The sequence below is a fragment of the Cavia porcellus genome, unplaced genomic scaffold (genome assembly GCF_034190915.1).
Source record: "Cavia porcellus strain 051 isolate PalLab524CR breed Dunkin Hartley unplaced genomic scaffold, mCavPor4.1 scaffold_9, whole genome shotgun sequence".
NCBI classification, from domain to species: Eukaryota; Metazoa; Chordata; class Mammalia; order Rodentia; family Caviidae; genus Cavia; species Cavia porcellus.
Window position 1 is genome coordinate 46,236,098 of NW_026947492.1, and position 27,670 is coordinate 46,263,767.

A 27,670-nucleotide genomic window follows, 5' to 3' on the forward strand; every position below is an offset into this window, starting at 1 on the left:
CTTGGAGCAGGAATGTGGTCTATGATAATCCCCTAAAGTCTTAGAATCTATGGCCACACATTTGAAATTTCCTCAAGCAGGAGAAAATCCACAGATTAATTGATGCTTATGTTTTATTAGCTTCTTTTTTTCCCTTTCTTTCCAGATTAGATTTCTTGATGCTACCCGTTACTTAATTTGCAAGGTCAGAATAGAACTGACTGTGTAGTTCCCATCTTATCTTGTCTGCATCCTTTTGTTTCATTTAAAAGAACAACAGTTCATTTTTCTTCTGCTTTTGAGAATCATCTAGTTATCCAGTCAGATAACAAATGCTTGCTGAAGGTTTACGGTGTGTCAGATCCTAAAATGAGCTAGGAAAAAAGCCATATTGAACTACTTCCATAAATCAGGCAGTAGAAAACTCACTGTAATTTCAATTTCTATTATCAGTTGTATGATTTGGAAAACCATAGGCTCTGAAGTCAAACAAATTGATGTTAAATCCAAACTCAATTATTTGCAAACTGTATTAAGTATGAAATTAAGATAAATAGTATTTTATCAGTTTTAATTTCATCTGCAAAGTGGTGATAATATCAGTTTTAGGCTAATAGTGAAGTGACAGAATGTTGGCAAAAAATGCTTGGTACAAAGTACAAGTATAGTGAGTATGTCTCTCTCTCTCTCTCTCTCTCTGTGTGTGTGTGTGTGTGTGTGTGTGTGTGTGTGTCTATGTCTCTGTCTCTCTTCTTCTTTTTTCTTCTCTTTCAAAATTTCTTTTTTTCTGTTTTTATTCTTTCTTTTTTAATTCCCTAATTCCCTTCCTCAGATACATAGGTGAATGGGTAAATTCCCATTACTGAAGATTACATTTAAGTCCCAATAAACACAATATTTCTTAGCACGAATGCTCCAGATTGTATGTTCTTTAAATATCATTTTAAGAATATAAGTGAAAGTACTCTTTACGAGACTCATATTTTGTTCTTTTCTTAGATTGCTGAGTGAATAGCTTCTTCTTTTCCAGGTATAACTAATAAAGGGCATCCAAATTAATAATTACAAAGAGCTAAAAACTACAAAATGGCAGGGTAAATATTTTAAATGAGCAGAAGAACATTAGTAATTTGTAGTCTTTAACATGATTTATCTAATTGACTGTTCCGATTTTTAAAGTTATTATTTGGATTTATTTCATTTTTTAATTTCATTTATTTTTTCATTTTATTTCATTTATTTTTATCTCATTAAGTAAATGTAATAGGTAAAAAATGAGTTTGCTTAATGGATTTGCTGCACATTTGACTTGAAATATAGTATTCATTTTGGTGCTTTAGAAAGTCTTTAACCAAATACAGTAGTATTACATGTGGCATCTTATATAAAGTACTTTTTGATAGAATTTATTTATTAATATAATCCCAAATTGTAATTAAAAATAGCTGAGTCTTTATATTAAAATGTGTGAAATACTTCGGTACACTCAGATTAAAAGTATTATGTATAATTAGATAAAGAAAGTTCGCATATGCTAAAAATTATGTTTGAAAACCACATTGATTTTTTTGTGTGTGAAATTCACACTTTTGAGGAAATCCCAAAATATATGAGAGATAGCATGTATAGCTCGAGAAGTTTATTTTTATAACTTTTATTTTGGAAAAAGCAGATGTTTTATTATCTTTTGAGCAAAGGAAATGATATTTTATTCAAATGCTATTTCCTGTGATATATTATTTCATGCATAAGTGTTAAAATGATCTCATTAAGATTCTAGTAATATTATATTTAGAAAAGTCCTATTGGGTTGAAAAACAACTTACTGAGCTTTATCTTAAGTACAGTTTTAAAAGACAGTGGACAATGTATGGAAATTTAATTTCATAAGATTTAAATCAAGGAAACCTATAATGTGCAAATAAGTGTAACAGGAAACCAAGCTACATATATAGCCTTGACTTAACTATTTACATATCTACCTATAAGCATATACATCACAAGTAAGCACATAAATAATAAGAGGCAAAACATTTTCTTAGGTTTTTCTGAGATGATGAAATTTTGACTAACTTATTTTTCCCTTTCTAAATTTGTTATATTTCTTGAAAATGCATTTGTATCATTAAAACACATAAAATGAAGAGTCCTCTAATTCACTTAATAGAGATGAGTGAAAGTTCAGCATTTAATATATGTATTGGCAAAAGCACATGACTTACTATCACCTCTCCAAAAGGTTACTTTCTTTTTAGTGATATTTCAATTCTTCCTAAAATGAATAGTAGCACAGTATATTTGCATTAAAGATTGGTGAAGAGGCAAAAAATAATCTATGCTAGTAAGCAATATTGCACCATTTTAATTCAGTACTTCTTACTTTATATATACGAACTCAGTACTCAGGACAACCCTAAAAGTCAGTGCTAATAGGGGCTGGAGGTTTAGCTCAGCGGCATAAGCACCTGCCTTGCAAGCAGGCAGTCATGAGTTTGATCCCCGGTACCAATAAAAAGGAAAAAGACCAAAAAAAAAAAAAAAAAAAAAAAAGTCAGTGCTAATTATTTTGCCATCTTATTAGAGAAAAAGCTGAGGCACAGAAAACTATCTTGCTTATGGTCATACAGCTAATAGCAAGAGCACTGAAATAAGCCATGCACTTCACTTTCAGGGCCTACTCTTACACAACAGAACTCTATGTCTGTATAACAAGATATCTACTGTGTGCTTTGCACTTTGGATTATGCATCACTACATAATGGCAAAGATGATGACCTCAGACCTCGATGGCCTAGGTTTAAATTCTGATTCCTTTAAGTTCATCTGATCTATTGTACAACATGGTAAATATGGTTAAAAACAACATTCTCTATTCTCAAAAATTTTTAAAAAGAATTTAAATAATCTAACTACAGAACATGGCAGGTGAGGTGACGTGATGTATATGTCAATTAACTCAATTTAGCCATTCCACAATGTACACATATTTCAAAACAATGTGTTGTACATGATAAATGATTTTTTTTGTTAATTAAAATAATAAATAATGAATTCCAACTCAAGTATTTAGATGTCATGTGTCTTTGGAAAAGAGATTCAGTCTCTCATCTTGAATTTCTGCATAAATCAATGACAATAATACAACTATATTGTGTTACAGAAATGATATTGAATTACATACATATTGAAAACAAATATAAAAAATATGTGCCTTGACACACTAAGTGACTTCTCCAGGATTACACAGTGAGTGGTTAAAGTCACAATTCAAACTCAGTCACAAACTCTTTGTGATTCAAAGAAATACACATTATGTATGTCACAGAGCTGCCAGGGGCCCAGAAGATCACTTATAGTCAACAATGTTCAGCATTGCAGTTTTAAAAATGGATTTCTTTTAGCTTTCAGTAAGGCCAAAGGGGTTCTTTAAATCGTATAGTATAAGTATTAATGTTTGGAGTGTTTTGTTTTTTATACTTTAATAGAGCCATTATTGTCATACAGCAGAGTTCTCTGAATCTGAAAGCATGGTAATGAGAAAGTGAGAAATAACTTCTTTTGTATAGAAAGAATAACCTGCTTCTATATACAAATCCTTTCAATTTCCTAAGAAATTATTCAGTCATTTATCTGACTTGATTTTTATAAGAAGAATGTACTGTATTCATCATATTTCACTTCCTAAGTACGAGGCTTATGCTCCTTAATTCTTGTGGCTAAGGTCAAGTTTAGAATCTGTGGCTAGATGTGTTTCAATAACTGCCCAAGGTCATTCTGCAGTTGAGTTGTGGAGCTGGCACTAAATCCAATGACTTCTCTTTAACACTGGAATTTGATGTGCTGCAAAGCAAAGAGTTGGCCTTGTCACAGTGTTTTTCTGGGATCTGCTATAAGTATTTTCTTCGCTCAGGCAAGATGCTATCACTTCCTTTGCTGAGATCCATAATTACAAATTTCAGTATTGCTTGCAAGCCTAGTGTTTCAAACTTGCTTTCCTTAGTTCTGCTAGCATTTCTGTATACTAAATGCCAGGTAGCACTAGCTAATTAACAAAGAGCAAACTGTGAATGTTGATGCATAACTTGGACTCTTCCAAGTCCCTTCTTACTACCAGTGACTGTTGACCTCGCTGTGAACCCAGTAGTAATAAAGCTACCACTGTGATTAGGGTTAGAATAGATGTAATCTTCTTAGTCTTAGTTGAAACTGTGAAAATCCCTTCATGTTTAATTATTATTTATTTGGCCCACTTCTCTGAAGGGGCGGGGTTCGCTAATCCTTTGGGCTGAGTCTCTGGAGTCTGTCCTACCAAAAAAGAATGCAAGCCTTACATACCAGGCATGGGAGACTGGGCCATGACTCTTATGAGGGAGATGAGGATGCTTCAGGAAGTCACTTGTCTTATGATTATTCACCATGGAGCTGCTTTTTAAATGGCTTAAGGAAAGTTTTCCTAAATAGAGAATGAACTTTAAAAACTTTTACTAAAAAAAAAAAAATCACAGATAATAGAGTAAACTGAAAAACTATCAAGTGACTGAAGAAGGACCCAACTAATTAACTGATTGTACTCAAAGTCTCCAAAGTCAGCAAATCAATGTGTGCTTCTTGGAGAGCCCTAAGCTTTTTTCTATAACAGCTGTGATTACTGGAAAATGTATTCACTCAAACTTGAGTCATTCGTGGGATAATGTATACACACTGGGAACACAACATTGAGTGAAATAAATCAGACATGCATGTTTGAATATCACATGGTTTCTCTAATATGAGAAACACAAAATATAAATAAAGACCAAAAGAGAGGATAAATAGTAAGTAGGGAGACAGATCTTCTCACATAGAAAGGAGACAGATGGAAGAGGGAGGGAAGGAGGAGGTGAAGGAAATGAAAAAAATATTAGGATGTGTATACCAACTCCCCACAGTGAATTTAATCATTATGTACCATAAACATATACAAATATAAAATATTAATTAAGATGATGTATCCAGATGGTATTGTTTTGGATGGCATTCGTTTTGGTGAGTCAGTACTAAAGATGGATTTGTGAACGATTTTATCAAAAGGAGAGGATGTGCAGCAAAGGCTGCAATCATGTGGACCAAACAAGGTTGTCAGTGAGGCCTCCTATCTACAACTGCTGCAAACAATTGTCCCTTAGGTCTTGGAGGTTTGGATTAATGCAACCCTGATCCTCCTGATTCTTCTGGGATTCAGAAAGCTGGAAGTTCTCATGCCTGTTTTGGGGATTTATCAGCCTCAAGAAGCCCGATAGATATGTGATGGGGTACCTCTGACCCGCCCATCAGATGAAAAAAGTTTTACAACAATATGCCTTACTTGGGAATGATTATTCTATTAATTTAAATAAGTGTCTTTCCACCAAGGAGAAACAAACAATATGTATGCCATAACCTCAATGTTAGGCTGTCTTCAAATTTTCTGCATCAGATTAATTAGCTGTCCATCCTTAATTTTACACAAAGTCTCAGGACATAAGCAAGATATAGACAAAAATTTTGCCAGAGCAAAGCACACATAGTCTCTAGCCCATTTCTCACCATAGTCGGTCTTCCCAACGCAAATTTCCTGAGCCTCATTTTTACAATTTGCCATTCTATCAGCATTCGGGTCCTCTGAATTCTTAAAACTCCCATAAAGCTAAGTTACAGCATTTTAGGGTTTCTTTCATTAGTACCTCTAAGCTTTTCAAAACTCTTGCTGCCAACCAGTTCCAAAAGCTCTAAATTTCATGGTCAGGTTATCAGTACAATGATATCATCTCTCTGATATGAAATTCTGTCTTAGTTACCTTCTTTATCACTGGGACAAAATACTCCATACCTAAGATTTACAGGAGGACAGTTTATTTTGGCTCATATTTTCATTCTATGGTTAGCCAGCTCCTGAAGCAGAAACAGCACTACAGAGGAACTTGGAAAAGAAAAACTGCTCATATTGTGGTGGCCAAGAAACAGACAGAGAAGGAAGAAGCTAGAAAGGGAGTTACACTCTTCCAGGTCAGGCCTCCAAGTGACTAGCCCTTTTGGATAAGATTTCATTTATAAATATCATATTGAACTATAGCTCTCCCATAGCTCAACCACTTTTCAAAAGTCCTGCCTATTAGAGTATTAGGCCTTTGAAAGACATCTAGTTAGAAACCATAACAAATTATATATTCACACTTTTATATATTTTGCTTTTATCAAATAATATAATATCCTGAAAGTCACTACCACTAAATAATCTTCATAAACCAAATATTAAATGACTAAAAAGTGTTAAGTCATAAATATGAAATTGTATGTTTAATACAATTTCTTATTGATATGTCCTTGGGTTGCTACTAAAAGTGATATTCTATTAAATATTTTAGTACCTAAATCTTTGCAAGACTTCTTGATTATTTCTTTTGAATATTAAAAGAGGAGCAACTGTTAAAGTGCATTTATCCCATACTGAGTAATTATGTCCATGTTTGTGACCCTTAGTGCATATTGCCAAATTGTCCTGAAAAAGGACTTATCCATTTAGAGAAGCTATTTAAAAGAGATTGGCAGAGTGCAACATGAGGGAATGACACTGTCTTTGGAGTGTGTGTCAGAGTCAGGAAGGGAGTAAGTCCTTACAACTGTCCTTCTATCCATTTCTAGCCTTCCATCTCTCCTTGTTTTCTGTGGATTCTGGGAGCAAAGTTCAAGCTTCTTGTAGAAGAAAACAAAGCAAAACATGTAGTTCACTACATTCAGGGCTCACAGTGGTTGGAAGGAACAGAAGGCATGGCCTTGCATGTTTCATATTTCTCATGACCATTAAAATATTTATCAAGTATCTGTACAAGTCAGGACATTAAATGGAGATTTGTCTGAACAAATATGGGAAATATCTTGAGCATACAGCTACGATGCCCCAAGTGTTAGGAGGGTATACACTTTTGATCTCACAGACCTAGTCAAAGTGGAGAGAGGGGAACCTATAAAAAGAATGCTGATAGGAGAGGCAACTGCAAAATGGCACAAATAATAGCTGCTGTTATTCAGGCATGCTGGAATGGGCCATAACCATCCCTTTTAGACTTAAGTAAGTTTATCATTTAAGATTTGATTTTGTTGTATGGAATAGAAAACCCAACTTGATATGGGTTAAATAACATTGGATATATTTCACTCACACATGAAATAAATTTGAGAAAATGATTAAAAGAGTGTCTTACTAAGCAACTTATTTTTGAAGAAGATTGATCTGGGGGTGATAATGGATAGTTCACACAAGAGGGACCTGAGTCCAGGAGACCACTCTCAGAAGCAGCTACTTTGTGAGATATGATTAAAAAGAATGCAATGAAAAGGACAAGATGAATGGGAGAGAGACTGAAGAAAAGTGGTGTCAATCTGGTGTCAAAGTGGGAAAGTAGGCCACAAGCAGAGAGGAGACAAAGATGATATCAAGTTTTGAACACCAGTCCCCTGGTGGAAATGCAATCCATACAGAGCTGTGGAAATGATTTCTATCAGTGACTCCTGAGCTAGGCCTGGCCTTCTGTGAAAGTCATTGCAGGACAATATAGGGAGCCTGTCTGACTTGTTCTGGAATTTGTGTGATTATACTACCCGTGAAATGGTGCCTTGGTTCTCTTGGGAGAGCAGAATTCTCTACCATGATAAGATCAGTAGGATCACGATGACAAAAGTTGGCCAGAAAAATAGTGAAACCTGAAACACATACTAAGCACCTGGTAGTGACACTTAGGACATTATTGTCAGCACATACTGAACACCCAAGATGGAATTGGAATTGTTGAACATCCTTGTCCAAGGTACATACAGTGCATTTGAAAATATGATAATGTTTCATCTATGAAGAAAATAGAAAATATAGAAAATTAAAAAATATAAGGCAAAGGAGTGATTTTACCATGTAGTAAAAAACTCTGATAACATGGTATATAATAGGGTACATAATACTCTATAATATGGTGTATAATATACTTTTTCTGCCAACAGTGTGTTTATACTTTATGCTTAATTGGGGTTTTATAACACTGTGTGATTTTTTCCAAATCTTAAAATGTTATGGAAAAAGTAATGTGAACATCCTTCCAGTTTCAATGTTTTGCTGAAATATTACTTATCAGGTCTATATAACGTGGCATCACAGAGTTATACCATTAAAATATTTAATCTGATCTTGTTTTGCAATTTTCAGTTTTTTTTGTTATTATAAACGATACTAGTTCAGGCAGTTTGTTAGCTAAGCACTCACATATACACACATTTTAAATGATTTTCATATCATAAATTTCCATGAATAAAACTGTCAGATCAAAGGCACATACTCAAAATTTCCCTCCAGGGGCTGGAGATTTAGCTCAGCGGCATAAGCGCCTGCCTTGCAATCAGGCAGTCGTGAGTTCGATCCCCAGTACTGATAAAAAGGAAAAAGACAAAACAAAACAAAACAAAACAAAACAAAAACAAAATTTCCCTCCAACAGTTTTTTAATGTCCCATCAGTATCAGATGGTAGTATCCATTTTTTGCACCCTAATTAATTTTGGATATTTTAATATTAAAACATTTTGTGAATATGAAAGTCAAGAATGATATCTCATTGTTTAATTTTCAAATTTGTATTACTACTAGTATTTTTCACTTTATTATTGGCATTTTGTTTTGTGGTAATGTGATTATTCTTTTACCTGTTCTTTTTTCTTTGAAGGTTATTTTATTATTTTAATTTAATTTTTGTTATAATTGACATAAACTAATTGAAAAAAATGATGAGTTTCTTTATGACATTTTCAAACATACATATAATGTATGTTGACTGCATCCACTGAAGGAGTGTTTCACAGTAATTTAAGAAGTACTTATAAATAAAGTATTTCCTTTTTGCCTGTTGCAAAAGTCTCTCCATTTGCAGTTACCATATGTCTTGCTTCTGGACACACACACACACACACACACACACAGACACACACACACACAGATACACACATGTGCAGACACACACACTTAACACATTTTTCTTTTTATGATTTTAACTTTTCATTTAATGCCTACAATAATGTCAAGTGAGCATTACCTTTTTGTTCTAATAAAATGTTTTGGGGAACTGTACTAAGGAATTTGTCTAAGATAGATTTGGAGAACTCAACTGATGGGATGTGCGAGCAAGGAAGAGGGAGGAGTCAAGTGTGACTGAGTGTTTAGGCAGGGTAGATTGTGGTAAGGGTGGAACCACTGATTAAAAACCAGGAATACAGGAAAAGGAAGAAGTCTGTTAGTGCAGATAATAAGTTTCCTTTTGTCTTTATTGTAAAATGTGCCAGAAAACCTGGTAGAAAGGCCCAACAGGCAATTTGTAATCAGCTTATGGAATATCAGAATTATGTTGAGAAATGCCCAACAGGCAATTTGTAACCAGCTTACAGAATGTAGAAAGAATGTTCAAGTTTTAGTATAGCTACAGAAATCTTCAGCAATTAATATGACACTTTCTTGTCTATGCAAATTTGGGCTGAACCCTTCATTGCACTATTTCATTAAATGTCCCCAAAGAATTTATGAGTAAGGATTATTACTGTCCTCATTTTGCACAGGAAGGGAAAACCCTCCGGAAGTTAAATTATTTAAGTAAGGTCTTACAACTGAAAAGTAGTAGAAACTGAATGTGGAATCAAGTTACATTCACCTTTAGTTTAATTTCCAGTGTTTAATAACTAGTTTAATTTTTTATATTGCCACAAGAGTTAATGAGTGCAAGAATGAAAAGCCAAGATCTCAAGGACAAAAAAATGGCACAATAATGGATGAAAGGGAAAGAAAGTAAGATTCAAGTGAAAGTTTCTGAGAAGGAGGTGACAAGGAAGATAGAAAGCATAAGCATCCTTGTCAGCGTACTAACTGGAGAGGCTGCATTTTGATAATAGGGCTTATATTTAACATACACTTAAATAAATGGGAAATGTCTTTTGACTCTGACCATCAAAAAATCCATTTCATTACTTTACACATAAACATTTTATACACGTTAAACCACACGTGTCTTAGCCCTTTTATGGCCTAAGTACTTACCAGAGATCCCTGGTTTACTATTTCCTTCTCTGGAAGCAACCTTCATATCCCAGGTCAGATTACTGCTACAGATGAAGAGCATGCCATCGTACCTGCGCTGACTTTTTGCTGAAGGGAATGTAGGATAATACCCTTTTGACATTCAGCCACAGCACTTTGTAAACTAGAAGTAGAACTAACACTTTTCCTTTATAATGTCTAATAGTGTAGCAGCCACAAATCTGGAGTAGAAGGCACATTAGAAAAAGTATGCACTCAGCAAGTAGAGATTACAATTCTTACAATGACATTTTGTATCTATGACTTTGAAGAAATTATTGAAATACTTGGAGCATTATTTCCTGAATTCATTATAGAGTAGGGGCACACACTACAAGTTTCAGAATTAAATAAGTTTACCAAGATAAAGAATACTCAATACTAGGAAGCTGAAATGCTAGTACACACAGAATCCTTTTTTGTGTGCTCTATTCAGATGCTTTTGTTTTTCTTTGTTTATTTCATAGCTTGTTTCTACTCATGTTAGGTGGGTTAGGAGGAAAGTGAGTTCTAACTCAGCCACATCTTTCCAATGCAAATCCAGTGAGTACAACATTCTACTTGGCAATAAATGTATTAATAAAAACAGTGTGTGTAGTGTATAATCTGGTTCTCTGGATCTATACTAATGGAGAATATTTAAAACTTATGTGATAATTTTTTTCATAATCAGGTAAATCTTTCTTTTGGAAAACATCAAAATTCTCATACACTAAAGTTACTTATTTTGAGCACTTCCCATACTTAAGTTTCTTGGCTTCTTTCTATACAACCTAAAAGTTGCCGCTCACTTCCTGACAACTTTTATATCCTGAACACTGCTGAACAACACTGGTTGTAACTCCAATTACAAGTTAGCACAAGTTTTGGACAAGCCTAGTGGATGAAAGGGGAATTCTTTGAAGACAACAGAGAAATGAGCCAAGCCTTAACTTGGCAGACCTATTTATTAAAACAGTGATTTAGGAGATTGTATTTTTTTTTTTTTCAAATGCCACTTCAGACATCCATCTCATTCAAGATCTCTAACCTTCTGTTTCAGGAATGAGACTGTTCTTTAGACTCATTGACTTGTCCTTGTTGTTTGGCATAATTATTAATAATGCCCCCTTGTTCTTTCAAGAGGCTTGCTGTGGATGATAAATTCTATGGTCACCTTTTCCCAGGCTTTTTGCAGAATAGATTAAGGCTCATCTCTTTATGCATTCCTTATATCAATCTAAGAAACATTAGTATATCTTTCCTACAATAAAACCGTTGGGATCCTATCTTACAGTCCTTTGAATACTCCATTGATGAAATAACTAGAGATCACATAAGCTAATGAATAACTCCCTGTGGCTTTTCTTAGTGGTGAAAACAAACAAGGCAACTTCAGGGAGCTTGTCTAATTCAGCAGGCCTGTGAAAGAAACATGACAGAGTGTCTTTTCTAGTTTATATTTGCAAAGCAATCTCCAATCACTTCAATTAGTTTTCCACTTCATAAGTACAAGATACATACCCACATTGGACAGTGAGAGACAAGAGACTCAGATATCTGATACCGTGCTTTTTGAGATACCACTCCCAGCTTGGATTCTGAGCACTTTGTGATCTCACACACTTCCTACAAATTTGAGTCATCTGCCTTTCTGCATTTCAGGAGAGGGTATGTGGTGGTTTAGCAGTGTGAGAGTAATGAGATTGTCAGCATTGCCAGAGATGCTCAGAATATGTCCAAGATACAGAATGGCTGCTGGGAAGATGAGCTGCTTTTGGGCCTAGAGACTCGGAGTATCTTTTACAAAGATTTCACTGAGCTGCTTGTCTAGGTAAATCAAAAAGTCACTTTAGTTTACAGCATTTAAAAAAATATATAAACTGTGAGTATTTTCTTCCCACTCTGAACAATTATCATGAGGCTTAAATGAATTCTTCTGGAGAGAAATTACCCATACTTCCTGTCCAGCTAGGGAGCTTAACACCAGAGTTGGTCATCATCCCTGGGCATAATCTCCTGCCCTCTGAGAGGCACTGATGCTGAAGTTTCAGGACTCCTTTCATGGCCCTAGACCTGAATTTTTAATTTTAACTTCATATTTTTTGCTTCAGCAGCTCTCCATTTTCTAACTTTTGTATTCCTGAAAGCCTGGATCATGTGGTATTTGTCCTATATCATAAATCTAAATATCTGATTTTTCCAACATGCTGCTGATCACAAGGGAGACCACAAAATGGTGACAATGACTCAGCCTGCTTCTGGCTCAGGGAAACAGGTTGAGGCCTACCAGGAAGCTGGCTCAGGCACACCACTGAGGGCCAGCCCACACTATGCCTCAAACTTCTTTCTCTCCTTGTTTCTATCACCATCAGCTCCTCACCTAGATCAAACCCTTCCAGCCTTACCAAACTGATGCTTTACATTTGGCAATGATCCTTTTTGTCATAATTCATACATTTTAAGGGCTAAAAATGATTTAACCATCTCTGGTGTCTGTGTACTCCTCCTGTAAAGGTACGGTGTTAGCTTATTCTTTAACAAGTAGAATATCTGTCTCATTTGGTAGATACAATCTGCCTGATGTGTCCCTCTGTGGGTGAAAACTAATAAGACCTACTTATCTAAGCACCTCAGCACCTTATCTAAACACACATAAATGCAATTCTACATACCTTTCCCTAGTGTCTTCTAAGATAAAACTAGAGAAGACAATACCTGTTCATAGATTTAAAACATAGCCCTCATGTCACTCTAAGATGGGCTTGGCATTTTACTACACATATATATCATCTCTAGTCCTTTCACTGACTGTATAATATAGGTATCATTATTCTCATTTTGTGGATGTGAAAATAAAAGTTTTAGTGATTATGTAATGTATCCAGGTCACACATCCAAAGCGTTCTGTGCTTGTGAGGTTGTAGAGGCTGAAGTGTGCAATGTCAAAGGAAAAAAAATTAAAAAAATCATGGCCACGCTCAAACTTCTACTTCCCATTTCACACAGGCTTGAGTTTAAATCTTGGTTCTAACACTTGTTACCTTCATGAGGTTTTGGGAAGGCTGTTCTCAATCTTGGTCTTCTTATTTCTAAAGGGAGCAAAATATTTTACTCCATAAGGCAGCTGAAAAGATGGACGAAACCACGTCCATCAGTGGAGTCCGGCACAGCTTATTTGGGTTTGGAATTTTCATCCTCAGGACTTGCAGGTCCACCTTTTCATTTCCTTTAGGTTGTCACCGAACTGCCTCCTTCTCTGTGAAACTTTCCCTGACCATCTTTCTAAAATGTCAGTCCCATACCAAGTCTTCATATGTCCTTTTATACCTTATCCATATATACGTTTAGGCCAGGAATCTTTGTTTCTGTTATTACTTCCATATTATCCTAAGTACACAGAGTTGTAGATGGTGCACAGTAGGCACCCAAGGTACACTGATTAAATGGATGAATGAAAAAAAAATTCTTTAGCAGCTTCAAGATCAAAGTTTGAGCTTGGTTTTTACCTCAATAGCTATTAGACCTGGGGGACACTACTTGACATGTCTAGTTTCTGGTTTTCTCTGTTGTAAAATGAAACAGTAATAGTATTTATTTTTAAGACTCCTGGATGATTAAATGACATTCATATGAAAACCATGGAAATATATCAAGGACTCCATAAATATTTGTTATTAATCTTACCTATCACTTGTCTTCCAGTGTTGCTCAGAGCTTTTAGGATAAGAGAAGACGCTCAAACTATTGATGCTCTCACCATTTTCAGTCTAGTCCTTTTTCTTTTTAGAGTAGAGGTGAAAACATTCAATGTTCCTATCGAAAAGCAGCTCAGTGACTAAGGCCAGGAGAGCAAACGACTTGCCCATGGTCACTAAACTCTAGCACAGGGTCAGACAGGACCCAGATGTTAGTGTTGTGGCTCCTAACACTGCTTTCCGGGCTGCTTTTCTAAGCTTTCTGTAGTGGGAGGTGGTGTAGGGGCTGGTGCTGTCAGGGTACCTGGGTTCAGGTAGGTGGGTCACTAAATCACCTTCTCCATAATACTTTTGACACTCATTTTTCTCCTATGCAAAACAGTGTAAATAAAATCCATACCTCACAGTTTTGTTGTCAGGATCAAAGCGAGAAAATCTCTGGCAACTGCAGAACGCAATGCAAATAAATGAACTCCAGAGTCCCTTAGTTTTCAGGCTGGAGCAAAACTCCTATCTCCACCCACTTCCAAAACCGCGAAGTAGGCAGGAGGATTAAGCCCGGGGAGGAGTTCCGCCCAAACCCCCGCCCCGCCGCAGAAGCCTCACCCTGGCACCCACACTTGTGCTCCGGGTGTCTGTCCCGCGCCGATCCCACCCAGGCTGCTCTTCCTCGGCCACGCACGGCACGGCGGGCCGGCCGCCAGGATGCAGGCCCCGCACAAGGAGCACCTGTACAAGTTGCTGGTGATCGGCGACCTGGGGGTGGGTAAGACCAGCATCATTAAGCGCTACGTGCACCAGAACTTCTCCTCACACTACCGGGCCACCATAGGCGTGGACTTTGCGCTTAAGGTGCTCCACTGGGACCCGGAGACCGTGGTGCGCCTGCAGCTCTGGGACATCGCAGGTGAGCGCTGCGGGAGGAGGGCGGGGCGGGAGGGGCGGGGCTGCGGGTCCCTGCTGGTTCCAGCCCTGAGCAGATCTACTGGAATCTTCAGGGCTTTTCTCTAGAAGAGCTCTGGTATTTTGGAAACTTGTTTTCAGAGGGGGTGTGGGGCAGAAAGTTTCACTCCAGTGCATTCTCTAGTGCTTTGAAGCTAAGGTTCTAATACTCTCACTTTCCTATGGGATATTTCTGGCCAGAGCAGGCCTCTTTGGGGACTCAGGGAGTGCAACTGGGTTTAGTTCTCTGTCTCATTGGTTTTGTGGACTAGGAGTCTTACTAATGACAGTGCATAGAGTATCACTCATGCTCTTCGTGGCTGAGCCCACAGAGGGGAAAATTCCTAGCCTTGTATAAAGGAAACTGGAATAGTCTCAGGCTAGTTGAAGTTTGTCCATTCTTGCTTTTATCAGTTTGTCCCAAATGTCACCCTCCCTCCCACACTCTTTAGTCAAGGGAGTTTGGGGTTATTTGCTTTCTATACATCAGGGGCAAAATTACCCTCCCCGTCTGTCTCTCTGTTCTCTATCTTTCTATCTCTCTGCTTCTCTGTGGTCTATCAAAAGGAAGTTGTGTTGCATTTTAAAGCAGCCACGGTAAGATCTATGACATTAGCTATAAGGTTCCTTGATTTAACACTGAAACTGTCTTTGAGCAATCTGGAAAATGAGTTTTTTGTTTTCCTTGACACCTTTGAAAATCAGAATTTGACTCTGAAGTTAGTACCTGGAGTTACATATAATCCAAAGTGAGGGTGGAGGGTGTCTTTGCCCCAGTGAGGCTTGGACCTAAAGCTATTTGCAACCTGGGCATGTCCACCCTTTTTCTACAAGTCTTGGTTCTGCTGACTCACTAACCTGCTCAGTGGCTTTGGGCAAGTTCTTTCAGCTAACTCCCATCCCTATTAAGTGGAAAGGGGTTAGACAGTGACGATCCAGAGCCTTCCTGCCTAGCTGTTTTAAAGTCCTCCAAGATTCTCCATGAATCACTTAAAACAGTCCCACTTAATGTCTATTTTATGGTCTGTGGCTCAGGAATCTTTCTTTATTTGTGCTGCACACAAACTAGTCAATTTTCTTCCTCCAGAAAACAGGTTCGATTCATTTGGTGTATTTGCCTGGAAATGTTTTATCATGACTTGAAATGAGAACAAACGTGGAAAATTTTTGAAAGGGCATTGCTGGTGTGGGGATCCTAGACTAATGAGTTGCCAGGTCTTATGATAAAGCTCTTGGAATGTGAACAGATTCATGCTTTTGGAGGCATGGAGAGTTCTTTCAGCATCAGGTTACTGGTGACAGGAATGCGTCATCAACTAGTGGCTGATTGGGCTTTTGACTTTAAATATTCACTATTACTCTTTATAGTACTCAGTTACTACATGTTTTACTGTCTGAGAACTCTTTTAGATACATAAAAGTGTCTAGGAATGGGGTTTAGAAATAGCTTCCTGTTTCAAAAGAGATGTACTTCTGTTTAAAATCTGAGTAACATTGTGCCACAGGGATATTTTGCCTCCATTAGTCTCCATTCCCTTACCTGAATGGTAGAAAAAAAAAGATAATGATTACAAACCCAAATCCTAGAGTTGAGCTCTTGTCTGAATCTTGCTTTATTCCATATGCTTAGAAGTATGTAAGTAAGACTTCAACAAAGTTTTGGAAAATCAATTTTACAGGTACAGTGACGTTCAACCCTGATAGTGGACTCTTTGGACCAGAATTCTAATCCTCAGTTATAACTAATCTTTCTTAGGCAGTCTCAAGCTTACAAGATTGGTGGGACAAGTTGGAGGTGCACAGAAAGCAAAGCTGGTTGGGTGGAAGTGAGGCCTTGTTGGAAGATGATGGTGAGGCATATATGCTTGAGGCTATTTGAGAAACCTGTAGGTTATGAGTGCATTTGAAATGCAGCCACAACTGCCCACTCAGACTGTAGTTAACTAAATATTGCTTCTAGTACTTTCAAGTCACATCCTGTCTTCTTCCTTTGTGCTCAACTTTGGTGTGTTTTCATAAAGTATAGATGATGGAGTTTGGTGTGCCTAGCTCTGGAAGGGCTGGGGTTGTCAATAAGACAGACAGGACTTGCCACGGCCTGATGGAATATCAGACATATTAGCTAAATCTTTGCTCACATAGATTTTTGATAATCGTTTGGCTCAATGCTAAATAGGGTCTTATTTGTCCAGGAAGTCTCTGTGATAAATGTCTTGTAGCCACTTTGGACAGTCTAATCGTGCAAGTCTTTCCAGAAAAAAATATCATTAGGGAGTTGTAAGGCAAGGTGATACATTCCACAAACTCTTTAGGGACTGGCAGTTGCCCTAGATCTTAGGACGCTATAATACAGGAGCAGCTGGGTCAGTTTTGTTGCCAGAAGCTTTTGCGACAGTCAGAAAAATGAAGTAACTTCCCCCAAGGCAACTCAGCTCCTTGTGGAAGAGCTAGATTAGACTCATTCTATGATTTGGAATCAAACCATGGTCTTTGTGCCCATAGACTGCTGAGTGACTGCCACAGAGTTGGCCTATGGGGATAGGACACTGTTTCCCTTATTTAGTTGGTAGGTTATCCTTGCCTTATCCTTGTGATTTCTAACCAATTTTTGGGTATCAGTACCACTCTGTAGAAAATGGAAAGAAATTGTATGAAAAGTTCATTCTTGGTTATGTGAATTTATCAGGGTTTTTTTTTTTTCTTTTTTATGTGGATTAATCAACCAAAAAAAAAAAAAAAAGGAAAGTTCACATATGAGTCTCCAAATGTAGATACTGTAATTGCTCCGTTATCTCCCTCACTGAAAGCTATACAATTTTATCTAAAACTCTTCATATGCTTTGTGACTCAGCTACTGGAATTTGGACACTTCTGGTAACAGCAGTTAACATTTCTAAACATTATATTGTTACACTTGCTCAGGAATATTTTATTTTCTAGTACAGTAGATGGTTATGTGCTAGTGCTAAAATTAAAACATGACTTGAATCCAGATCTCAGGTTCCTAATAGCTTTGCTCTACCTTCCTCAAATTAAAATAGAGTACTTCAGACATATTCTAAATATACTGTAAGTCATACATACTGTAAAAACGTAGCATTTGTCAGTAAACAATCCATGAAGCTTTGGTGGATCTCAGGTGCCTCATTTACAAAATAGCAGTTATTTTATTTTCCTGTGATATCAGGTATTGTAAGATGTTATCTCTTGCAGTCCCTATCAGCTTCGTTATCCTAGTCTCACTTTGCCTGTGGTATAAGTAGTTTATGAAAGGTTATTCCAGCTTCTTTATCTACATGTCTCTCATGAGTTGGCCAAGTTACTTATCCTCTATGCTTTCGTTTCCTGTTTGTAACCTGGGTATCATAACAGAATCTGTGTATCTTAGATTTGTTAAAATAATTAAATGAGTTAGTTCCTATTAAGCTGTACCTGACATATAATAAATGTTGAACAAATGTTTGTCATTACCTTATTTTAATTGTAATAACAAATTACTTTTATATACATTTTCCATCTTGAACTTATCAAGGTCACTAACAATATAGATAGAAAGGATGAAGTTCAATCTGTTTCATATTATAGATGATCAAGAATAAGAGAGGTAACAAATTTGCCTAAGATAAGGGATTGGACAAGCTTGTAGAAAAAGGTCTCAAATGCCACAGAACAAGAACATGTGTTAGAAATGACCCAAGAGTGTTGATCATCAAAAAATCAGAAAGCCCAATGCTATACCTAATAGAGTATAAAGCAAATTATGATTGCAAATATTTTATTAGGTACATTTGCACTATGCAAATTTTTATTGAAAGTCTCTAGCAAATAATGAATGACTCTAATGATAAGATTCTTTTTTTTTCATAAGCCATGTACAAGTGTTTATTTCAGTAAGAGGTCGTAAAATATATTTTTATAATATATGTAAGAAAAACATTTGAATGAAAAAAAGAAACAGGAAGTGACAGAGTTTAGTGTTTTAAATGAAATTTCAATTAACAATTCATAAAAGAAGTTCAAAGTGTACCTACAAGTTGAGACCATGCTTTACAAATGTTCTAGAACGACAAAAGGTATTAGCTGTTTTAAGGTAATACGTGGATTAACCTTTTCAGAATGATTTCAAAACAGGTTGCTAGATACTGTCATACAGACATAAAAAAGACACAAGAACTTTGGTGAGCAAAGTATTATTCTATAGCAGTTTGGTAAAAGTTTACTTCTTTTAATATAAAGGTTCTTTAATTTACATTTGTTCTTGTTACAGGGACAGAAACAATTAAAATGCTAATGTTTGGGGTCTATAAGCTATATGGTAAAAATAATTATTTCGATAAAGCATGAATTCTATGAAAATGTGCACCACACTGCATATGTAACTGAGTAAACGTAAACCATGTGATTAACTCTTCCATACAAAATGTTTAGAGTACATCTATAGTAACTGTCACTACCAGCTTTGTTACAAGAACTCAGAGAAGAACATTATTACTGGGCAAAGTAGCAAGTTGATGGTAGGCCAAACCCAGAGTCAGGGTCCCTAGGCAGCTTCCAGGCTCTTCACACCAGGGGCTGTGACATTCATTTGGGTCACAGTAGGAGGCTATTTTACAGTTTGCAAAGTGCCTTCAAGTTGTGAAACACAACTGGAGGGATCCGACTTTACAATCTCTTTAGTATCTTATTTTTTGAGTAATTCTCCCATGAGTTTTATAAGGTAGGGATTAAGCATTAAGGTAATACATCTAGAAATGCAGAAAAACTAAATTTGGCAACTAGAAAAAAAATATACACGTGTCAAGTCTGGGGCACTCTCTACCTGGCAGTTTCTTGCCTTGTATCTAACCTGGCTAACTATAGATTTTCTGATTTCTGTGTGGAATAGCATGTTATGTGCTTATAGGCATAAGAGTGTGTACTGAAAGCAAAAATGATGAAATTTCAAAGGTGGACAAAGGATATGGGGAAAAACTCAGCACTTCTTGCAGAACAGTTGATAGTATTTATACCTAAGACATGCCTTATCAATTAGGGTTAGTTTTATATTCATGCTACATCCCTCCTCTGAATTTGAGATCAAAAGTAAGAAAGATATCAAAGAATTCTTAGCTAGTCTTATATTTTGTGTGCTCGTACCTAGCTCTGTGATCTTACCAGAATTATTCCCTGGAAGTGGGTTTATACTATATTCAGATGACTCACATTTCATGCTGACAAACTTGAGTTCTCATAAACTTCAGACTCACAATTCCCTCTTCCAGATAGACGTATTCTTTATAGTATCTTTACATAATGATTGCTCAACAAAAGCAATTTGATATTTAGCAGCTACCAGGATTGGTTATAAAGGTATTATGCACCTGACACTTGAGAATAGTTGTCTTAACATAGGGTTATAGCTTTTGCCTTCTCTCTTCTAATTATTCTACTTGTGGAATCTTTCAAAGCTCTTAGAGCCCTCCTTATTTTTTTCAGTCTTTTACTGTGAGATGCATATGGTTAGCGTGAAATTTAAGGGTTTTTATGATGAGATCTCTGTTCCTTCTTCAAGCCTCGTCTTTCACCTATGATCACCAGCTACATCTAATATCTTTGTGTCTCTGTTTACCTATCTTCTTCCTCTTTGTGCTGTACCTCACACAATTACTTCTGGATAGATCCACTTTCCTTTTTTTTCTTAGATAACTACTATGGATCCATCACCGTGCTGTCCGTTGCACTCCTCCAAAATGGCTCTATAAACTCTGTCTGACCAAGGGAGACATCATTCCCTTGCCTCCAACATACTCCATGTACCCCACATTCGAATAATCTAGTAGTACGTTGGAATTTCTTTTTCTTGCAAATTGTAACTGTGGGTTATAACACAGTGCTTGGAACATAATAGATGCTCCATGAATATTTGTTCAAGGAAAAGTTTTTTGCTCAACTATTGCATCAATGCCATAATTTTAAGGCATATCGTTGAAGAGATTCTTTAAAAGGAAACAAATAAACTTATTCACTGTGTTCATGATTGAAAGACTTCATAATTTTATAGACATTGATATATACTTTTTTTTAAAATTGAGAAATAGGTAACCAGTTTTCTTAAGGGACTCCTCTATTATTTTACCGTAAATACTGGAGAATGACCTTAAAAACCATTCTTAAAAGTTTTGCTTCTTTGCTTAACAAAATCTCCATAATTTGGCATGAAATATTATTTGGAGATTAAATGGAAAAATCATATTTTATGAGGATTTTTCAGTTACATGGCATACAGTAGTGACTTTCTAAAAGATAATTTTATAAAGTTAAATCCTTGAGGACTTATCTGAAACAGATTTAAAGAATTAAAAACTTTTTTAACAATAGGTATTGCAGTGCTGTCCTAAGTACCAGTGTAAAAAGATAATTGAGTAGGGGCCCGCTTAGGCCTGTGGGAGTTCAGGCAGTGAAGAAGAGGGGATGGTGGCTTACCACTGTAGACAAATTACCATTCGCTTGGCTGCTCACATTTCTCATATCGTTTCTGCCTACTGTCCATTATAAGCCTTACATTTTAGCCATTCAAACTGCTTTGTATTCTTTGTTCACCCCCATGTTTATTGCCTCTATAGTCTTTCTTCTGGCTCAAGTGCCCTTCTTTTTAGTTCCACTTGTCCAAATCCTTCCCACTTTTAAGATTAACGCCTCAGTGAAAGCTTTCCTAATTTTCCCTAAACTTCTTCCTTCCTCAAGTCTTGTGATTTTTCTTATCTCCTTTGCAACACTTCTCCCATTAAGAGTGTTAGAGTTATTTCATACCTGCCTACGTATCCTTCATGGTTTTCAGCAGACCCTGCTATTTGGTATTTAACTAATGAAGTTACTGTACAATCAGAAAAGACGCAGAGAAAGAGTAAATGCTAAGTTGAAGCACCAAGCAAAGGCAAGCAAGAGGGAGAAAATTTGAGAAGGCTCCATATTTCTAAATGTCTTACCTTTTCCTTTGAATCTCTGATTTTATGGTTTGTGTTATCCTCATAAATTATTAAACTTTTGTTTCTCATCATTTATATTTGGATTTAACTTTTAATTAGGTTTTCAGTCTAGTGTAAAATTGTTCTCCCAGGAAGAATGATAAGGAATTTAGTTTTTTGTGTGTCTCCTCAAGGTAATGCAAAGCCAATGCTATAGACTGGGGGAGTCAAACAAATTCTAATTCAATTATTATGGGGTAAAGCTTAAAACAACCGAGATGTTTAATTGAGCTAAATTTTGTTGGAAGCTCCATTTTCATCTGCAATACAATGTGTTGTTAATGATCAGTATTTATTAAGGGTTGGGCATGGATATATGTTTGTAGGAGGCCGTTTCATTTACTGTTTACAGTGAGTTTATCTGGTGAAATAAGACAACTATGCTGAAATAGGCTATAAAATAGATAAATGACAAACAAACACAGGACTTTTCAGAAGTGGTACAGATTAGGGGTAGTACTGCAATGTGAACTGATATTTATGTAAGCTACAAATCCTATTTTCTACCAGTACATTCTATTTACTAATGCAGCATAAAACAGTGTAATAATTTTCACATCTCAAAAGACTGTTTAAATTTAGAGGATTAGCTACATTCTTTATATATATCATTGCTGAGACCATATGGTTGACTTGGTTTAGTAACAACTATCTGTTACTACTTTGAGGCAGGAAAAAACACAGTGCTTGTGGGACATGATCTTTCACTGAAAAAATAAAACTAAGGACACTCATGATGGTTTTGATACCAGAAAAAATTAAACTTTCTATGGTAGTAGAAGGAACTATGCATGTATTGTGTGATGTGTTTTTATATGTATGTACTTTAAAGACAGCAGAAGTTCTCAAATTTATAGTTCGCGACATATTTAGTGTCAAACAAGTTTTTCATGGTGCTTCTAAACAAAAAAACAACAACAACAAAAAAAAAAAGCCTAATGGTTCTGTTCATTAGTTTGCAGAAGTATTTTGTTCTAACAACTTCCTAACCATGTGAAGTAAATGAAACAGGTAATCTAAAAGAAACATTTTTATTTAATTTTTTTAGTGGCTTCAGGTTAATCCAGGCATATGTGTGCCTTTTGCTATGAAGCAGTATCTCAGACCTCTAAAACAGTATGTACTCTAACACCCTCGTTTCCTATTCATATCGGTTTTCACGTGATTTCTGTTTAATTACACAAACTTTCAGAATTTTATGTTCAGAAGATAAGTTGACACCAAAAAAAAAAAAAAAAAAAGCACTGTTCAAAGTATGAACTGCTGTAAGCCAAAAGTTTCTTAGGTGTTTAATTGCTCTTGAGTATTACTGTGTTTTCTATGAAATGAAAAAAAAAATATCATCTTGCACTCTCTGAGTTTACTGTGGCATCTCAGAGCATGCTGGTGCATGCTTTGAGAATTACAGCTCTAGAAGAATTTGGAAAGTCTTTAAGAATGAAAGTTTTGGAGTTGATGGTTTCTTGTGTAATTTATAAGAGTATCTCTAAAGGTTACTTATAGGCATTGTCTCCAATGTTGACTAAGTTAAAGACAGCTTTTAATTTAACACATTTGAACTTATAATTTAGTGGAAATAGATTGTTTAATTTAAAAATACGAGATGCTGATCCTCCTATCTTGGTTCATGTTGATGTCTCATTGTGACTTAGTTTCATTCTTTCCCTCTGCTCATTACTGGACCTTCAATTGCTTAATGGTCATATTTCTCCATATAGATGGATTATTTCACATAAGCTGTTGGTGCTGAATCTCAGTCTGAAAAGCTCTAACAAAAAAATGTACTGTGCCATTTTATTGGCACTCATTTTCAAATATACATGTACATGTGTGGCCTTAAATTTAAATATAGATTCACAGTTAATGAGACTACTTTTAAATTTTAACAGTAAATCACTATAATCAATTCACCTTAGTTTCTGTATGTGTACTGCTTATAGACACCCAAAAAATCAGTATTAACTTTTTTGCCGTCTTATTCTCTTATGTGCTTAAGCTTACTCCAGTATATCCTATTAACTTTATTTCTGTGTTGAAAAGAGGGAAGATTTGCCCCTGAGATGAAAACCAGCATAAGATAAAATGAGAGCCATTGCTAATGGAGGAGCTAAACAAATTAGAGAAAGAACCTGATGGTTTTGAACTGTAAACAGTTTCAAGGGAAACTTAATGCGGAGGAGTTTGTAGGTACAGAAAATAAGTGAACTGGATCAGAAAGTTTCAGCCCATCTACTCTTATTTCTTGATGAGGTTTTCATTGGAGAATAAGAGTCAGTATTAATTGCTACTTTATTAAGTGAAAAGTACTTTATTAATTGCAAGTGCCATTCTATTATTTAAATCCATCGAGGACATAAACTAAGGGCCAGACTATACAAACAAATGTATGGTAATTGAAAAACTGGTGGAGTCAAGGAATCTACAGGGTAACTGGGACACAGTCTGCAAAGATTTGAAGCTTGTAAAAATTAGTATTAGTCAGGGTTTGATTAAATGGCTAAAACTGTGATAGAATCAGAGGAATGAAGAGATCGGCATGGAGCCAAGTAGTAATACAAAGTCAAAAGAAGGTTGAATTTGGATATAACATTGAAGAATGGATAAAAGTTGGTTAGGTATAGATAAGGAAGATGATAGGTTCCAGTGGGAGAGACATGATGGAGTGAAGGTAGGTCAAAATAAGAAGCAGAATTTAGCAAAACAAGGCATAGTTTACTATCCTTTAACTTGTAGGTCAAAGTGTACAACCTAATCCTATAATAGGACAAAGGTTAGATAAATGAGCTCTTTTATTTGGCCTGGTTAACACTTGTTCATCTTTAAAAAGCCTTTCTGGGCTGACTGCAGTCAGTGGTAGAGTACTTGTCTGGCAAGTATGAGGCACTGAGTTTGATCTCCAGCACCACACACACACACACACACACACACACACACACACAACCTTTCTGAAAAACATGTTTCCAATTCTGTACCACCTGAGTCACTGCTCCAGTTCCCCTAGGACATCAAAACAAAACTTCCCCACATCCCTGATTTTCCCTTACTCATTCCCCAAAACTCCATGTACAGGTAGATGAATAAACTAGACTGATCCAAAGAAAGAAACAAAGGATCCTAGGTAACCCCATAGAAGCTTTACAGTTAGAAAGATGGATCAATAACATGATTTCTTTTAAAATGCAATTATGTCAATTTTATAAATTTCTAAATACTTTGTTAGAACTTTTTATAAAATTGTTATAAATGCATGAAATTAAAGCAGTGTTTTATGCTGTATGGTACTGTGAAAGAAGTGGCATCTCAGCATATTGCTTTTCTTAAAGATTAGAAAATTGAGACTAATGGACTGTAAATTAATTTCTGAACATTATTATCTACTACGTATAATGTGTGTGTATATCTAAAGGCTCTCAATTCTCAAGATATTTCAAAATCTTTGTATTTATGATGCATCTTCCAATTTATAGCTGTAGGGAAATGATTCAAATTGCTTTAAGTCCTATTTGGATCACATAGCTCCATTTTTATTTAGCATTTTTATTAGCATCTCCTGCATTTTTATTCTTTTTTTTTTTAATCGGTACCGGAGATCGAACTCATGGCTGCCTGCTTGCAAGGCAGGTGCTTATGCCGCTGAGCTAAACCCCCAGCTCCTCTTGCATTTTTATTAGCATCTTCTGTGGACAGTAGTGGATATCTAAAGGTATTTATTTAGGAAAGTGACTAACTAGAGGTGAAACAAGGTTAATCTGACAAAGGGATACACAAATTAAGGAAAAAAAAGTTAAATTTTCAGCATTGACTTCTTCCTGAAATTTTAGTCTCCTATATACAACTACCTACTTAACATGTATACTAATGCACATCTCAAACTTAGCATATCTGAATCCTTCCTTCCCTTCCTGCACTGATGCCCCAAACCTAAGGCTCCTGAAGTTGACATTACTACCATGTTGGTACACATCAATATCTCTAGACTGAATTATTGTAATAACTTGCTAACTGTTCTCTCTACCTACCTCAACTCCCTCAAGCCATTCTTGAATTTTGAAGCCACAGTTATCCATTCACTTCTGCCAATTAGTATTTTGATCTGCTCTAACCCTTCTGTACTTATCACTCTCACCTAGAATTAAAGGTCTGAATCTGTCTGGACCTACTGATCTCTTTGCCTTATCTTACCATCTTCTGACTCCACACAGTCCTTTCCACCTAAGAGTCCTTGCAGTTCCCAAATCCTTTCCAGAATCATTGTGCCTTAAGATCTCTTCACTTGCTATTCTTTCTGTTTAAAACTTTCTTTTCCAATATATTTATAGAGCCTATTGCTTTACCTGTTTTGAACTTTGCTAAGATGATACCCTCTTAGTGGTTCTTCACTGTCCAAACTGTTCAGATATGCTCCCACCCCAACATCCTTTTTTTTTCCTTTCCAACTTTTTCTTTGTAACACTTTTCATCATATAAGAGTATTATTTACATTTGTTTTACTTTTGCTTATGTTGTGTCTCTTTACAATAAGTCATAATTATCATGAAGTTCTTAGGATTAAGTTCTTAGAATACTTCTTAGAAAATTATACCCATTCATAAATGAGAATAGATGAGTAATTTCAATGCGAGCAGAAACAAAGTGATGAAAGCAACAAATTGAGCAGACAGTTCTTGGTAAGTATGCAACTATCATCTCAAAGAGGGGTGAGGGCTTGGGGGTTGTTCCTTCAACTCAGTAAGGGATCTTACTGAACTCTTACTATGTACAGAATGCAGTGGTTGTCATGACAGCTACAGAAACTTGGTTATGATGGTGTATCATCCAGTAATTTTGATTTTATTTAAAGAGAGACTAAACAAAACAGAAAACAGGTAGAAATAATACATACTTTCAAAGAAAAAATAAACAATAAGAAATCACTAGTTGATGTTTGCATATTGTCCTCTTACAAATAGTTATTCAGGATACAAAAATGGAACATATAAAGTGGGAATTCATACAGCAAGACTGCAAACAGTTCTGTTCAACTATTCAACAAAAACTTAGTAATATGGTTATCATTCCTATACACTTAAACATACATGCAGTTATCCACATTTTCATTTATGTTGCAATTAAACAAACCCGAACAGGCTAAAATCACTCTGAACAAAGAATAATAGTATTGCTGGGTTTCACATCATGACACTCCAGGATCAGTGTCTCTAGTGTCTCTTTTTCTTCAAAGTATTTGTTCACTTCATCCTGTATCATAAGATCAGGTCTCATAAACTGTTTATAGGTTCTACGTATGCATGAGTCTTAACATGTATTTCTACACATGCCACTTTTCTGTATTAGAGGGAGAAACAAACAAAGCAAGACGTGTTATATTCCTATAAACACATGAAATGAAAAAGACATATAATATCACTGTACAAGGAGTTCTACCATGGTTACTGTGTTGTCTCTTGTTATCTTCAATAGAATTGGCTATATCATCAGACATAGTATAATTGAATTTATCAGTACAAAACAGTATTAATAAAAACCCAACTTTGTAAATAGTGTCAAAAATAGGTAGTAATCAAACCAGAATGGGTATCATAGTGAATCTTGTCATCTGCAGTATAATTGCCTATACTCTTAGACTTGATACTCTCAATCATAACAGTTTTGAATAAAATCTGTCCATACCAAACAGCAATGAAACAAATCAGATTTAACTAAGATGAGTCATGATAAAACAGTATAAGTCATATAGGACTCCAAATTAAGTCAATAGGAAATTAAAGATGATTACTGTGCTGTATCCTGATGTTTTTGGGATAGCTGTCTGTGCCCTCAAATCTAATGCAAGTAGACAAACTGGGACAGAATAAAATCTATCTAAGCAGAGTGATGCGAGTAATATGGGTTTTAATTCTTGATACACTATTAACAATATCTTCTGCCATCATTTTTAAGACTATTT

The 27,670-nt window shown here is 35.9% G+C and overlaps 1 protein-coding gene across 1 annotated transcript in view; it reads left to right on the plus strand.

Moving 5' to 3' along the window:
* The first annotated feature begins 14,359 nt into the window (after positions 1 to 14,359).
* Positions 14,360 to 27,670, plus strand: part of Rab38 (RAB38, member RAS oncogene family) — a 58,794-nt gene continuing 45,483 nt past the window's right edge. Inside the window, exon 1 of the mRNA XM_003468605.4 lies at positions 14,360 to 14,684. Within this exon, the coding sequence (XP_003468653.1) occupies positions 14,483 to 14,684 (202 nt within the window). The 5' untranslated portion in view covers positions 14,360 to 14,482. The remainder of the gene's footprint in view (positions 14,685 to 27,670) is intronic.